Here is a 16,868-nt window from a genome sequence, read left to right on the forward strand (position 1 = left end):
AGCCTTGAATTGAGAAGACTGGAAAAAATGTATCTGAGACAAGGTAGTGTGTGGCTTATGAGCGAGAGAGGTAAGGGGCCTCCCACCATGGGGCAGCCTAGGTTCCCCATAGCCCTGATTCCAGCAGTGAATGGGAGCTATTCAGAAGCTACTCAGGGCCTTTGAGAGGGTAGGGTGCATTGGGAATGCATGCATTTGAAACTGAGACTCGAGAGTAAGGAGAACAGAGAAAGGTGAGGAAGGAAAATGAAAGACGGGTGAGTGATGGCGAGGCAGGAGATGGGAGACAGGGGGCAGAGATGGTGTTTATAAGTGACTAAGTGAGTTAGTCGTGGAATTTTAATCTGAGGCCCCAGTATTGATCTGTGCACGATGCAGCAGGAGAGAGCAAAGAGATGGGAGAAGAGAACTGCAGTGCTATTAATACAGAGGACATACTGTAATCTATCAGTGTCAGACCAGGGAGCCAACCTGCTGCTTTAACCCTCTCTATCTCTGGGAGTCCCAGCACTTCTTTCATCCTTGAACCTGCGGATCAGAGAGGATACCATTGGGATTCAGGTCAGAGGCATTTACGTAAAGGTTCTTCAAAGCTTTGTGTGTTGCAGAGGGGTATAGCCAATTATGCACCTATTGGTGGAGATCCCACTAAGGAGACATTGAATATTATTAGTAGTAGTAATACACGGGTGGCGCTGTGGTCTAAACCACAGAGCCTGTTGTTGTTGTTGTTTAGTAGTTTAGTCGTGTCCAACTCTTCGTGACCCCATGGACCAGAGCACGCCAGGCATTCCTGTCTTCAAACCACAGAGCCTAGGGCTTGCCAATCAGAAGGTCAACAACATCTGGTTGGCCACAGGTTCCCCATCTCTGCCTTAAGTGCTTTATCTTCCCAGTTCTCTTATATTCATTGGTCGTTTCACTTCTCCCTATTATTGTTTCATACAAGCGTTACCATTTTAACAACCTGATGAGGGTTTTTGCTTGATTTGCCTCCATGAAAAGTTTTAAAGCTGTTTGCGTTTATTATTTTTTTATTTTAAAAAAATATATTTTATTAAAGATTTGGTTTACAAAAATACAGTACTGTATGTGCATTGTCTCTTTTTTCAAGTTACATTTTCTACAGATCAGTTTATGATGATTGTTTGCTATTTCTGTTTTGATGTCTTATTGTTCTTAATTGTGCAAGCTCCTTTTGTGTATCCACAGGCAGAGAAGCGGGTGGAAATAATACATCCAAGCAAAATGGTCATTTGAGTAGCGTGTGATGCCAGAATAGCTTGGACCACAAAATGTGTGCTGAGCTGAAAGCAAAACAGATAGTAAATAATATATTCTCCAATAAACCACTCTAGCCACTGGATCTCTACTGCTAGTTCTTATGGTACTTATACATGATCACCTGGAGCATCTGTAATGAGAATATGCCTCTGTATCCCGGAATTTTTTGCAGATGCGTGTATGTGTATAGTGGGGTATCTGAAACCTCCAGATGTCATTGGACTTCAGCTGCCATCAGCCTCAGCCAGCACTGCCAATGGTCAGTGATTATAGAAGTTGTACTCCAGTAACAGGGATGTGGGTGGCGCTGTGGGCTAAACCACAGAGCCTAGGACTCGCCGATCAGAAGGTCGGCGGTTCGAATCCCCACGACGGGGTGAGCTCCCGTTGCTTGGTCCCTGCTCCTGCCAACCTAGCAGTTCGAAAGCACATCAAAGTGCAAGTAGATAAATAGGTACTGCTCTGGCAGGAAGGTAAACGGCGTTTCCATATGCTGCTCTGGTTCACCAGAAGCAGCTTAGTCATGCTGGCCACATGACCTGGAAGCTGTATGCCGGCTCCCTCGGTCAATAAAGCAAGATGAGCGCCGCAACCCCAGAGTTGGTCACGGCTGGACCTAATGCTCAGGGGTCCCTTTATCTTTACCTTACTCCAGTAACAGCTGGAGGGATCTAGTTGCCCTGTCCCTGGCACTTGCTGCTGACCCCGAGATGTATGGAATGACATTTCATTTCTTTTTAGAAGCTGTCATGCATAAAAAGTTGGCCTGTCACCTGCTTAGAGACAGTAACTTTAGCCAATCAGAACTGTGAATTTTGCCTGCTCGTTTTGATGGTGTTTAGTCCTATGGGACACAATTGCAGTCTTGCAGCTGCATAGAAGTGACCGGGGTCAGCTAATGAGCCAACTCAGTGGTGCAGTTTGGTAGTTCTAGACTTTGGGTCTAATTGGGGTGTATTTGCTTCTTTATATGGTAATGTGCATAACTTTTCTAATTATAAAATGTGGCAAAACAGCGCTGCCACATTTGATGAGCCCTTCTGCTCATTCTTCTGAATGGGGCCCTGGACTGAGTGTTGAGCAGAGAGGCTGCTTCTAAAACTGTTTAGAAATAGTGCCTGGAATTTTCACATTTTCCTCTTCTCTTTCCATCTCTTTCATATCATGCAAATTAGATTTATATGTCATTGTTTTCCATTGTAAACACAGGATGCTATCTTATACTGAGTGAGACCATCAATTCAACTAGCTTTGTATTGTCTTCTACACTGACAGGCAACAGCTCTCCAAAATTTCAGACAGGAGTCTTTTCTTGTTGTACCAGGATATGCCGGGGAGAGTGTGTTCTGCCATTGGGCCACAGTCCTTGAGTTCATTGACAAAAAAGCAGCATATTCATATTGCTATCTGAATAAATGGATGGATGGATGGAATGGTGCCTGATCAAACAGGAGCCTTTTTATAGTTTTTATGATTTTTAATCAATTGATTGGTTCAATTAATCAATTAAATGTTTCCGTAAGAACATATTCATGCTGCATAATTACCTGAGCATAACTTCCACTGAATTTAATGAGAATGTCTGATTAATGCCACCCCCAGCTAGGAAGCCCTTGATATTTCTTCAGTGTAGAATCTTAGCTAAACAACATATTCGTAGTCTATCCTAGAAACCACATTAGGAAAATTTACATTCACCATTGCTTTTATACTGATTCTAGCCACCAGGCACTGGTAATTATTTCCAAGTTTAATACTGTTTGTGATATTAAAAGATCCATCTCGTCAAATAAGAGATCAGATGAAAAACTGAAGGTGGAGTAAATCTAATCTAGCTTCATCTTGGTATAAAGATAAAAACTAGTTACAATTTAAATAATGAGATTTTAAGAAATAAACACAAATGCACAATGGCTTTATTGGTCACATTTGTATCCCACTCATCATCCAAGGAGCTCCGTGGTGTTACTTTCTGTGTTTTCTGGCTTTTTATGCCCATAACACTGTGAGGTAGATTAGGCTGAGAGAAGCCTACTGGCCCAAGGTCACCCAGCAAGCTTCCTGCCTGATGGCCAAACCAGGCCTGGTGTCAGTTCATGGCACCCTTGGGCAGTCGTTGGGCCCCTAGTGCTCCAGGACGACCCACTGAAATCTCCTTTCCCCCTTTGCACCAGGTAGTTGGGCATCACCTGCCATTTCAGTTTCCCACAATGCCACCCAACTGTGTGTGGCTCAGAGGCATTGTGGGAAATTTCAATGGCTGCTCAGACTCAGCTGCCTGGCACTGTTCATAGTGCTACTGCAGTAGTCCACCAGCCCACCACCACTGCCAAATAAGCCCTGAAATAGGAGGAATATCTCCAGAGGATAATCCACAAAAAGCCCTCTCAAACGTGGAGCTGTCCTTGAGTCAAATTACACAATAGCAGCAGATTCCTGCCTTTAAATGTGTCTGCTTCAACAACACAGGTGTATACCTGAGGGCTGCTATTTAAAGTGCAAAAGAAGCACCCACCACTTTTCCTCTTGCTTTTCTCCCACTCAGGCTCACATCCTATGATCAATGCCCAGCTTGGGGGGGGGGGGAATGACTTTGTAGAACAAACTCCAGATGAAATAGAAGTCAGGGGAAAGATTCAGCAACCCCTTTGAACTTGAAATCACAACCTCCCCTTTGCACCATGGGAGCAAACATACTTAAAGTTACGGTGAACTCCCCTCATGTTTTGTCTAGCCCTGAGTCACATGTTGACTCCAAGTCTCCTTATTCCAAGTCCAATCCTGCCCACTTCACACTTACCCAGTGGCGTAGCGTGGGGGGTGCAGGGGGGGCCGGCGGCACCGGGCGCAACATCTGGGGGTTAGGGTTATGGGGCGCAAATCCACGGGTTAGGGGGCGCACATCCATGGGTTAGGGGGCGCAAATTACTTGCCTTGCCCCGGGTGCTGACAACCCACGCTACGCCACTGCACTTACCTCCTTCAGTCTCTGGGGGATGATGATACTGAAGGTCTTCTGCTGAAAAACTGTAGCTAGATTTCCTAACGAAGACTGCAAGCAAGCAAGCAAACTGTCAAATGTGTTATTGATGCGTTTTGTAAAGCAGGGGCAGAAAATTCTGGTCTGCAAGGCCAAATTTGGTCTGGCAGGGCTCCCAATTTGCCCTGCTAAGATATTCCTGGAAATAAATAAATAAACTCAATGTATGCCACAATGTAGTATACTTTACCAATGTATGTTACTTTATGGCATATCGGTATGAAAACTTAGATCCCTGAGATCTTGATAACTAGCATAGAATCTGAGGAGCATCTCTTTCGGGTATACCTCTGTCAGTATGATCTAGTCAAATGGGATATCTGAAGGATTGCCTCTCTCCACATGTAGAATTAAACTCTCCATTAGAGACCTTCCTCCAGGTGCCCCATCTTTCTTAGGGTATGTGGGTGGCTTCTGGACAGAGGGCATTCTCAATGGTGGCACCTAAATTATGGAATAACATCTCTAAGCAGGTGTGCCTGGTACTACAATATGTTCTTTCAGAGTTTGAATGGCATCTGATTTGAACATTGTACATATATTTGTTCCTCTGGTTTGTGAGTTGTTGTTTTTAACTGGCTCTCTGTTTTGATTATTGATTTTATGTTGTGTGCTACTACTGCTTTTATCATCATCGTTATTAAAAATACTAGCATTGAGGTGATTTATTATGTCCTCTTAACCTGAGCTATCTTGAAACATTTGTAAATAAGGTGGGGTAGAAGCTGTTATATAACAGAAGCAATTCAATTTTAAATTTGGGAGGCTTGGTTCATTTTGTGGGCTCTTCTCAACTTCTTTCTCAGCCTCAGTAAACCACAGTTCTAGTGAGGGCAAGCAGAAGAAAAAGGTTATAAAATAATTATATATAATAACAGTAGAAATTTTCCTGAGGCATTAATGGAACAGGGACATAAAGGGGCAATACTGACCACCTCAGGTTCAGGGCCCATGCAGAACAGATACTTTAACAACAATATTCCTCTAAACAATCAAACACTATATTGTGAAAACTGGATATTTTAGTGGAAATCTAAAAATATCCATAATACTCCTGTCTGCCAGAGAAGACCAAGGAAGTCCAGTGAATTACGTTTACTTCAGACAGAAAACAGTAATGCCCCATTCTCCCTACACTCTTCATTTTTCTTGCTTCTACATCTTCCATCCTCGGTTCTTTAGATTAAGAGCAAAACTGGACTGCTGTTTTTCAGGTCTTCAGCCAAGACAAAATGGCTTCCATTCACTTCTGTTTGCACTGTCTTTCCTCAGGGATTTCTCCATGAAGAAAAAAGAAAATCCATTGCTCCAAGCCACTAAACATACCCACATAAACAAGGACCAAGTGATATATATAAAAAATCTTTATTTCATGTACCAGGATTTTTTTTTTTGTATTTTCTTCTTTTTAAAATTTTTCTGTTTAACAGTCTGAAAAAAAACACAAAATAAAGAAAATGGAGGTTTGTTTCTTGAACTGGTTTGAGCTGAACATAAGCAGTATCCTTGGGAAAAAAAATTCCTCACCAGTCCTAGTCCTCCCTCTCCTTTCCTCCCTCTTTCTTACTTGTTTCTCTCTCACGCACACTCACGCACACTCGCACACTCATTCACACACGCACAATTTCTCATTCATCTTTTATTCATTCAGAAATGCTAGAGAACTCTACAGGAATCAAGTTCTCGAAAGCAGCTTTGGGATTTCAACCAAAATACCACCCTCTGCATATGCTGGAGAACACAAAACCAGTTTTTTAAAAAACACATTTCCAGGGCTTTGGATATTGGCTCATTTTACCCCCTTCTGCCCTTTTCATTGTTACAGGTTTGCAGGCTGAGGCTTGGGATTAAGCAGGAGTTCTAGACATTCACTATAAAATGGGGTGTTCCATACGGATAAATAATGTCGGTCAAGCTGTATCTACGCCCTTCAGCCATGAGGGACTTTTCTGCTGAGGCTTGGGGAGAATGCATTCTGTCACTGGCTCAGTGCCCCACCTGCTGCTTCCCTACACAACTCTGTCCTGGAAAAGGACTCAACTCTCCTCTCAAAGAGAAGAAAAGTAGGAGAAGGCAGCACTAGTTGGGTGGGTAGTGCAGGCTGCTTTTTCGGACCCCGTTTCAGTTCCAGCAGGAGCTCAGCAGCTGGGGGAGTGAAGACTCTCTGAATTGGAGCAGCACTTGTTTGAACAGGAAGAGTCAGGCGAGAGCCTAAAGGTGCCAAGAGGAATGACTGGACCCCACTCAGCAAAACCCTCAGCCCCAAATCCTGCTCCTTCAAGGTAATGCAAAGGGCTCTGGCCTCTTAGGACCATGGAGAGCTCACCCCATCTCTTTTTTTTTGGCCCAAGCCAGATCTGTACCTCAAAGCTAATTCAACGCCATAGCCTTGCTACCTTCGTTGGGATCCTGCTCTCCCCATCTGCCATTAACAGTGTTTCCCTTCAGTGGAAAAATGAATGGCCCTCATGTACACAATGGTGATTTGGGTGTCTGTGATGGGGTGTGTGGGTGTAGGTTAGGGAGTGTTCTATGTATATGCTTGCTTTTCACAGATGTAAACTAGGGGCAGATGCAGTGGAATCAAGAATGTAAGCCTTAAGTGGCCAAGCAGCGAGGAAGTAGAATTGGGCATGTCACCAGGAAAGCCCAACTGCCTTACAGAATTTATGCCTTTGCTCCAGAGTGAATGTGGATGGGAACTACTGGGGTACGCAAGGGGGAGAAGATGGATTGTGGGTAGTCTAGGCCTGTCAGCAAAGTCAAGTTGGGAGGCTTATCTCTGGAACTCTAAAATGTGTCCCTTCCTCTGACGTGTGCTGAGAAGCATATACAAGAGAGACATATAAGAAGTGCCACAGTGTTTGGGGGGGGGGAACAGGACATGTCAACCACCTCCTTATGACTTGGCTGTTAAAGGCACAGGAGCCCCTTCCAGGTAAGGGTCTAGTGAGGCCTAGCTGTGGGTCTGTGGTAGAGTTCTGCAGTGACTCTTTATGGCCATAACCGACAGCAGGTGCGGGGGGGACAGGACCTATAGACCTTAGAGGGAAATGCTGGGCCCAAGAAAGACAAGGCTCATGGCCCCCCCACCCTTTATGCAGCCCCCTTGCTCTTCTGTATCATCGCTTCCCCCAAAGACTCCTACCCCATAATCCTTCTGGCAGACTTCCGGTGGCAGAGATCTCAAGACGACCTTTTCTCTCTGCCATGGGCGTCTTTGGTGAGAGGAAAGGGTTAGACTGGGGAGAAAGAGGGTAAAATGGGTCCCTAAAAAGAGGCTGAGCCTCAGGGATCCTGCCTCTCTCCCTTTCAATTGAGACTTGCAAAGCTGCCAGCTCCCACATGGGACAACTTGGCCCATCTGACTTTATGTAACATAGCGGCAGCAGAATCTGAGCAGTTGCGGTTTTCTCTCCCATCACTGCTGCTGCAATGGCGGGTGGGGAAAACGGCACCTTCTCTTAAAGGTCCGGAGGCCAAGCTGTCCCATATTTGATTATGGCAACCCTACAGGCGGGTGTCTCTGCGTAAGGCAGGCTAAGCCTACAGCTTTTGACTGGCTGGGCCCTACAGCCAGCTGGCACTGACAACAGAATGAAGTCAGGGAATAACTTTTCTGCAGTTATGTACTTGGCATGGGGACTGTGTCTTGATTCGGTGTGTCAGGTGTTCATGAGAGGGGCATTGAATGAATCCGGCGAGAGCTTCAGGATCCGCACCAGGAACGCTAGTAGTGTAAATGAAACCGACAACGGGAGACAAGCAGCAGCCATTTTGCCTGTTGACTTCTTTTTAAGCCTGGGAGTGAGTTCAGGGGATAGCATGTTTTGCCTGCCTGTCAGGGAACATGAGCAGAAGTCTCCACACTAACATCTAGTCCTTGTTCTGTGTTCGAGGTTGCAGCCCCAGCAATAGCAGCAGCCTTTTCTCTGTGGGGAGAGATGCCCCCCCTGCTTTTTCCTGGCCCAACATTCTCATGGCCCGTGAGGGAATTCAACCCACACCAACCAAGTGGCCAAGTTCTGGGTGTCTTTTAAAAAGTTTTTGTTGTTTTCAAATGGATTCAGTTTCCATTTTCTCTTTAGAAGCCTCTCAACCCCTAAGATTTTAGTTTTCACAGTTTTCAAGCTGGAAAAGAAAAATGAAAAGAAAAATACTATCTGGCTTTCTTGCAAGTAAATCCACTTATTATATTTACATTTATTTATAGTTGGTTCTGTTTTATTAAAAAATTGCCACTTTTTTATGAAGCTTTTTTTTTGTTTTTGCAATGTCACTGTTAACCCCCAGGATAGTCACAGGCTGATGAGGCTGAGCTGATCAGCCTTAGCTTCCTGAGACCTGGAGATCAGTGAATCAGCATTAAACCCTCAAATCCCAAGGACAGGAAGGTCACTGTTAAGCCCTGTGGACCCACAGGAGCATGTCGAATCACTCATCACTCCAGGGGGTTTGGTAAGCCTGGGCAGGCTCCAGTGCATGTGCAATAAAGGCATCCACAAGGACACTGAAAGCACTGCGTTTTGTTACCACCTGTCCCTGGAGATCTTTAAGAACCTGCAAGTCCACAGTGGGTTAAAAGTGAAAAGAAAACAAACTGAAAAAGTAAAGAGTAAAACCCCTCAGAAACCCAAAGAGCTGCCTCCTCTTCCCACTTGGTTTTTTAATTAATTTTTTTGTTGTTATTTCTCGGTTCCTTTTTTTAAATCTGTTTTTATTAAATGTTAAAATAATGGTACATGGGAAATCATGCATTTTCTTTTAAATTTATTTTCTATTTTTTATATTTTTAAATTTCTTTCTCTTGATTTTTTTTGAAGTTTTTTTCCTTTTTCCCCTTTTTTTAAAACGTTTTGTCATTTCTTTTCAGGTGTTTCACTTAAGTTTGTTTTCTGGTTTTTTCTGGATTTTTTTTTATTTTTTTGCTTTTGGAAGGTTTCCCCATGGTTGCTTTCTCCTCTCCCCCTGCCCACCCCTACTGCTCCCTCCCATCCTGAACCCAAGTCGCACTTCCACCTTCCCAGCCCCCCCCATGTTTCAGCCCCTCTCGACGGCTTCATACGGGGGTGGTCCGGCGGTTGGCTGTGTTAGTGTGGATAGAGTCCTTGTTTTCTTTCTGGATACAATTGTGAACCTGGAGGAAGCTGTTATCCCTGTCTGAATTGTAGGTGGCGGTGGGGGTAGTGGCAGCCTTCAGGGGGTCCCTGGTCAGGGTATACATCGAGATCTCCGTTGATGGGAGGGTGTTGAACCCTTTGATCCCGACGGGAGAGGCATCCCTGGAGTGTGAAGGCTCGGTGGAACGGGAACTGGAGCGACTGCGTCTCTGATAGCGGTAGCGGTAACTGGGTATGCGGGTGATGGCAGAGGACTGGAGGTAGTCTGTGGCATGAGCACTGGCACGCAGCTGTTTGTGCCGGTCAATAAACATGTGTACGGCCAGCACTCCTACCATCTCGGCTATAATGAATGACAGGGCCCCGAAGTAGAAGGACCAACCATAAGAGTAACTATTCTTCTTTGAGTCGCTTTTCGAGGGGTCTCCAGCATTGGCTGATATGTACACAATGATGCCAATTATATTACTCAGACCTGTGGACAAAGGGCAAGAGAGAAGAAACCATTAGCATGTCCTCTATGTACGTCAAGGATAAGCTGAAGAGCCCTGGTAGATATGGACTTGGGAGACCAGAGTTCAGATCTCCACTTGGCCATGAAGCTTACTGGGTGACTATGGGCCACTCCTTATTTCTCAACTCACAGAGCAGTTGTGATGGGAAGGGGGACAACCACATATGCCCACTTTTCTGCCTTGAAATAAAGTTGGTATAAAAATGCAATAATAATAAATAATAATAACAACATATAAAATCTGTACCCCACCCCAAGGCCAATTCATGTGACCATTTTTTAAAAAGATGGCAATTGTGCAGAAGTGCAGCCTCCACAATATAGGGTGGGGGGCATTTAGAATGCTCCCGAACACATCAAGGTCATGATGCCTCTTCCTGGCTCAATCTTCTTTTGGATTGCTTTTTAGAGTGTGGTGAGTCTGAAATTAACAGGAAGCAGGGGCCACACTTTTGACCCTTGTCCCGATACTGTGCATGTCATTGGCTCTCCGTGTTAAGCACCTGCAGTGGGGTACATGCCTAGATAAGTATAGGCAGACATGTATAGGCAGACTGCACAATCAGGGCGCCCTTTGCAGATGTGGGCTTTTAACGACCCCTCTAAGAGACATCCATGCTCGAGGGTCAGCCCCTCGTGTGATGCCACGGGATGGCCTCGCTTCCCGTTAACAAATCTTTTTACACATACGCTGTGTGACGGGTGCTACGCTCTCAGTATTGGCAAATTCAGAAGACCAGTCGCCATGCCCAAAGGGACAACTTTGGGTGGCTTCACTATTAAAAAAATGACCCAGTGATTTGGCCCTAATTGTGTACTGAACCCCAGTGGAGTTTTTGCAAACTTTTTAGGCAATAGGAAAAACAACTTTTTAGGCAATAGGAAAAACAACAACCCTGGTTTTATTTTCTTTCAGAGCTCTATTTACACTACTGCCAAACCAATATGATACTGTAAAAAAAGAAAGGCAAGTTTTGTGCATTCTGGGGATGGGAAGAGAGCCACACACACACACCCTTTTATAAAGAAGCTAAACATCTGCAAAATTGTGGGTCAGTGCTAGAGAGGGCAATAAAGTCATGCTGTTGCTTTCTTTAAAAAATAATAATCTCACTACCACATTTTACACAGTACTCATAGTCAATGGGCTAACTGGGGACAAAAATGTATTTTCAAATTCACAAATGAGCTGCACAATAATTCTACAAAAAGTGACCACCCTAAAAGCCATCGGGCAGAGCATTCCTAAGGGTCACAGTGGTGGTGGTTCTGGGGGACTTCTGGTTGTTTATAAGTTATTCTGTTCATAGAAAGGTAGCACCTCCACTGCTTCCCAGGGCCTCTCAGCTGGCATAATGGTAGGGATAGGATGCCCCCTTAAGGACACTATTCTGTTGTTGTTGTTTTATTCTAATCAGTCCATTCCCTTCTTTTAGACTTTCATCACACACATCTTCCAAGGAATTCAGGGCAGTATACACAACCCCTCTTTTCCTCACAGGGAGAATCTGATAAAAGGGCTCAACCTTGTTGCCAACAACTTGTTTGTGATACCTCAACAACGTATTTGCAAATTAAGCTTTTTATGGAGGTGCAGACAGTACAGGTGACTCTCAATTTACGTGGAGGTTGCATTCCTGGGATAACACATAAAGCCACAATTGTGTATAGTCAAAATACATTGGGTGCAATGGCGGGTGGGATTGCCGAAGTCTTTTTTCCTTCCTGCCTGCCTGCCCTCTTTTTAACCCCCTGCCCAAGCACATAAAGCTGAATGCACAAAAGTTAAATGCACATAAGTTGTGAGTTACCTGTAGCTCCAGTAACAATGGGCATTATGAATATTGTTATTGATCTGAGCTCCTCACTGACAGCCACATGCTAAAAACACTGCCATTCCAAAATGATATACTTTTTGTAGTCATATTTCTGAGAAGATATATCAGAATACATGAGTTGAACAACAATGCCGTTCCACATCTGTCCAGACGGCTGATTCAATATGCATCTAACTCTAAATGTTAAGGTGTGCCTTCACCAGGCATTTTCTCCAAGAACATCAGGGATGTAGCAGTACATTTCCTGCACCAGCAGCTGGTTGGATGTTTGAGATCCTTTCCAGCATTATTATTCTGAGAGCTGGTTCAGTCTTTCCTTTATGCTAGACTGTGTCTCTGATGAGGACACTCTCTTGATTTTGCTCTAGGAAAGTCAGCACTCCACTAATGTGATAGTAACTGATCCACAATGTCTAATGACCTAGCCTAGTGAGTGATGATGATGTGTGCCAGGGGCAGCCAATCTGGTACCCTCCAGGTGTTTTGGATTACACCTCCCATCAGTGTTCAGGAATAATGGGAGTTGTAGTCCAACAACATCTGGAGGGTACCACGTTGGCTACTCCTGGGGTATGTTCAAGCTTCAGAGCATCTTCAAGAGGTGTGTAACATTGTCTCTTATGACTGGCAGGCAGGATAAGACTTCTGGATTTTCCAAGCTTGGTGTCCTACCTAACAGAGCACTGTTTTCAGCATGCTGCACTTCAAAGAAGCATTTAATTCAGGTCTAGATAAAGCCATGGCCCTCGCCTGATTCATGGCCCTCATTTGACCCTGTGAGCAATCATCCAAAAGCCCTGTGTTTTGCAGGGAACAGATGCACTGAAGCAGCACACCCCAGTTTCCAAAGAAAACTCCCATGCTAATATAGGAAACAGCCAATAGTGAAAGTAGAGAGGAATGGACAGTTATGGAGCACCACCAAAATAGTCACATACAATATTAATAACTGACCTTGTAATATAATATCTTTGCTGGTTTGGACCAGAGGTCCATCTGATCCAGCACCCTGTTTCTAACACTGGTCAGCCAGACCCTTCAGGACGCTTACAAGCAGTCCACAAGCTGCTGCCCCCTGCTGTATAAAGCATGGGTCCAAATATCAGCATCACTGGTCAGCAAGAACCAATGGAGAGGGCAAATAGGCTTTCCAGTTCTGCCCAGAAAGCTGAAAAGAGCTGTCATGGTTTTGAGGTTCTATGAAGGTGAGGCGCCCCACTCTGCTCCTTATGATTGTGCTTTGGTTGAATGTAGGGATGTGTGGTGCTGTCCAAGGTGACAGTGTGGAGCTGCTGGCAGTTAGGGGTTGGAGTCTGACCGCTTCTCATGTGGGAGCTAGGAACTGGTGGCTGAGGACTCAGGGACAGCTTGCTTTCTCAGCCACAAACAATAAACCAGTGGCAAGAGTAGCCTAGTGACCTTGAGGTGTTGTTGCACTACAGTTTCCATCCTCCTTGATTGCTGGGGCTGATAGGAATTGCAGCCTGAAACATCTGAAGGGAGTGGGAATGAGTGTTTGGATGAACAGTGTGAGGTTTTTATTTGGGATTATATTTGGTTTTAGCCTCATAACGTTAGTCTGCCAGTGTTGTGCAGACTTTTGTATATGTAACTAGGTGACTGTTGAGTTCAATAATTGTTGAGAGTGAGGGAGCATGTGTTCTTGCTTGATTATGGGTGAATGTGTGCAAAAATAGTTTAATGGAGGTATGGGCATGCGGATATTCAGGGAACAGAAATACTGAGCAAGCGGAATCTTATTTTATGGATTCTGATGTTTTGCATACTGCATTCATTACTTTAGTTCTCTTATATACTGTATTTGATTGCATTTGACTTCCTTTGTAAACAGCTTTGACGCCATTAGGGACAACATACAAATACAGTAATTAGAAGCAAGAGGTAAAAGCCACAAAACAGTGGGACAGGCTACTAACGAACAGCCTACACACAGCAATATTTTCAGATGCAGCTATCATTGCTCAAAATGTTGCAAAGCTGGGTTTGGGTTTCCATATGACTTTCACATTAGGTGAAATTCAAGGTCCTGTCTCTTCTTTGGCCTAGTTCTCACTGAGGTGGGAAACCTGTTGCTGGGGTTGTACCACTTCTGAATGCAGTTGGGGGTTCATACCATTGCAGTTGGGGATTCACATGACTGAATGTTACTCCGTGCATATAAATAAATAAATAAATAAATTATATATATATATGTACTTAGAAAACTAGCATGGCATGTAGATGTTTAGACTAGGACTCTCTGATCTCTAATATTCCATGTGGAGGGATTTTCTTTTGTATGGAGGAACATTCAATCATGTGAGGCCCCACCTGGAAGCTGAAATGGTACAGCCCAGACCACCTCAGTGACACAATCAGGCATGAGATGCCAAACAAAACTTCTTCACTTTCCTGAGCTACTCTTTATTCCTCAGCCTTGTAGATAATGCATAAAATAATAAAAGTATGTTGGCATTTTTTATTTGTGTCCTTTTTATTTTCTGTTGGTGGTAGATAACCCTTGTCTTTAGCAAATCTGTGGCTGAAATGAAAGTTTCCCATCATACGTTGGAACAGCCTGGTTTCTCCAATGTATTTAAGATGAAGAAGCACCATTATATTTTGTTCTTGCTTATATTGCCCCACATCCTCCCTACTAAGAGGCTGCTAAAGAGGAAGTCTTGAGAGGGGCTCTTTCCTATCCTTCTATGCAGCCACAGAAGAGATATGCGCTGTTCTTCTCTGCTGAACAACTGAGTAGTGAAGGATAAGTCTTGGCCCTTCTTCTCTGCCAAACAAATGGACAGTGAAGAATAAGCCTTGTAGTCTAATCCATGATCTTATATATCACTTTCAACATGTGTGAAGCCCTATTATAAGTAAAACCAGCAGAGAGTCCTGTGGCATCTTAAAGACCAACAAATTTATTATGGCATACACTTTTTTAGACTACTGTAGCACCCTCTTCATCACAGGTGTGAAATGTAATCCTCAGATGGCAGGTGACTTACTTGAGGCAAACCTAGTTTCACCTTTGAATGCAAATTTTGCAAGACAGCAAATCCTCTTTGGGCTTGAGAGGTTTTACAACCTCAGGGCCACACCAGGTGAGATAGTGGAAGACCTATCTGTTCAAGCCTGGGTATGCTCTAATCACATAGGTAATGAGGGCAGAGGCATCTGATTTCAAGAGCACTCCCCCAACTCTGCTTGTAGCCTGTTCATCATTCCACCCTTTCCATTCCACCCTTCATCACATTGTACTTGGGGGCAATTGTACAGTATAACCCTCTACAGTCCCCCCCCCGAACTTTTATCTTGTACTGGAAGTGAAGTTGGCTGGGAGAAAAGTATGCAATTGGAGCAAACATGACCTTAAACATCTGGGGCTGTACCCAACTACATTCAGCTCAGAGGACACCCATTGAAATGGACAAACCTAAGCCTGTTGTCCATTAATGTCAACAGACCTACTCTGGGTAGGACTAGCATAGATACAACCCATCATCATGTCTACGTTGGTGCTTGCCTAAAACAGGTGATAACCCCAAAATGTTGAAATTTCTGGAGTATGCAGTTATGCATCTTCTCTCTCTCCCCCTCTCTCTGACTTCTTCTTTCATCTAAGTTAATTCTCTGTCACTGTAGCTGTGCAAACATTTGCATGTCCTTTCTCCTTGCTCTCTCTGCTCCCTCCCCCCCCCCCGCACGCACTTCCATTGCACTGGCAGCTGCCTAGTGGCTGCTCTCTCAGCCTCCCAGCACCTTGAGCCCCTCCCTCCCTCCCTCCCTCGCTTGCGTTTTTTTGTCCTTTGATCCCGAGGACGCTGTCAACCCTCAGCCCTCCTTTACCTGCAGACACGAAGAAGATACCGGCACTAAGGATGATGTTATGTCGGGTTTTGTAGAACTCGCTGGCTGCAATGCAGAGTCCACCCATGAAAAGCAGAATCACACTCAGGATCGGGAAAATACTAGAGGCCCTTACAGCCCCTGTAAGCAAAGAAAGGGGTTTGGGGTGGGTGGTGGGGAGAGGAAGGGGAGAAACAGAACAGCATGCATGCAAGAAACATGGAGAAGGGTGGGGAGAAGGAGAGGGAAGTCAAACAGGAGCAAAGTGAAGAGATTGAGGGGAGTGGGGAGGAGGATTGTACCAAGGATGAACATAAAAGACGGAGCAAACAAGCACAGGAATTGGAAAGGCCAGTGATAGGGGAGGAATAAGGAGACAGAAGGAGGAGAGAGAAACAGAGTGTCAACAGAAGAAGAGAGCTGTTACAAATGAACTGTCAACATCTTGGATATTAGAAACGAGCAGTGAACTTAGGGCCAGGGACCAGTCAAATGGCATCTGATAGCAGACGTTCTCCTGGCTCCTTCGTGCACCCAGAAAGCCCAAAGGCACATCCCTCTCACCAAACAGAAAGTGAAATCTGCAGGCCAGAAAGCCACCACCAATGCAGTGCAGTACTGAGGCATATAGGTGGCAACTGCAATCAGCAGAGAGGCACCACAAAAATAAACACAGATATTTTGCAGAAGTGGATGCAGAGGTGTCTCCTAAGAGAGCCAAAAAGTAAATCCCTGCTGAGATGTGTGTGCATGCACACAGACACACACTTAGAAAAGGCACATATGAATTGCACACAAACGAAGGCAGTCCTATTAACCCTCTCTCTCATTCACTCCCATCCTCACACATTCCACCCAGCAGATGACAGTAGCATGCAGATATATAAGTGACACACACACACACACACACACACACACACTACACACACACACACACACACACACACACACACACACACACACACACACACACCAGGTTAAGAATAGCATATGGGTGGCTCTATACATTGCAACTGGGCTAGGAAACGCAGAGCTTCAGCAAAATGTAAAGTGTGGAAGTGACATATGTTCATGCATGTACATGTGTGAGAAAAGCCTGATTGGGTCATGTATCCACAATGTGTGCACACGGGCATTTAAAGATGAACATGCACATGTCCACACTTCACATGCTTGCAATGGAAAACACTGGGGCTAACATTTCCTACTTAAAATGTAAT

At 44.6% G+C, this 16,868-nt stretch overlaps 1 protein-coding gene across 1 annotated transcript; it reads right to left on the reverse strand.

Annotated features, from left to right (window-relative positions):
* Window positions 1-6,761: 6,761 nt before the first annotated feature.
* On the reverse strand, window positions 6,762-15,783 carry CACNG2 (calcium voltage-gated channel auxiliary subunit gamma 2). Its single transcript, XM_081211148.1, has 2 exons — window positions 15,649-15,783; window positions 6,762-9,919 (listed from the first exon to the last, which is right to left on the reverse strand). The coding sequence occupies exons 1-2, from the start codon at window positions 15,734-15,736 to the stop codon at window positions 9,384-9,386; spliced, it is 624 nt and encodes a 207-aa protein (XP_081067274.1). The 5' UTR covers window positions 15,737-15,783; the 3' UTR covers window positions 6,762-9,383.
* Window positions 15,784-16,868: the final 1,085 nt, after the last annotated feature.

This window comes from Podarcis bocagei (assembly GCF_964188305.1).
Source record: "Podarcis bocagei genome assembly, chromosome: 10".
NCBI lineage: Eukaryota > Metazoa > Chordata > Lepidosauria > Squamata > Lacertidae > Podarcis > Podarcis bocagei.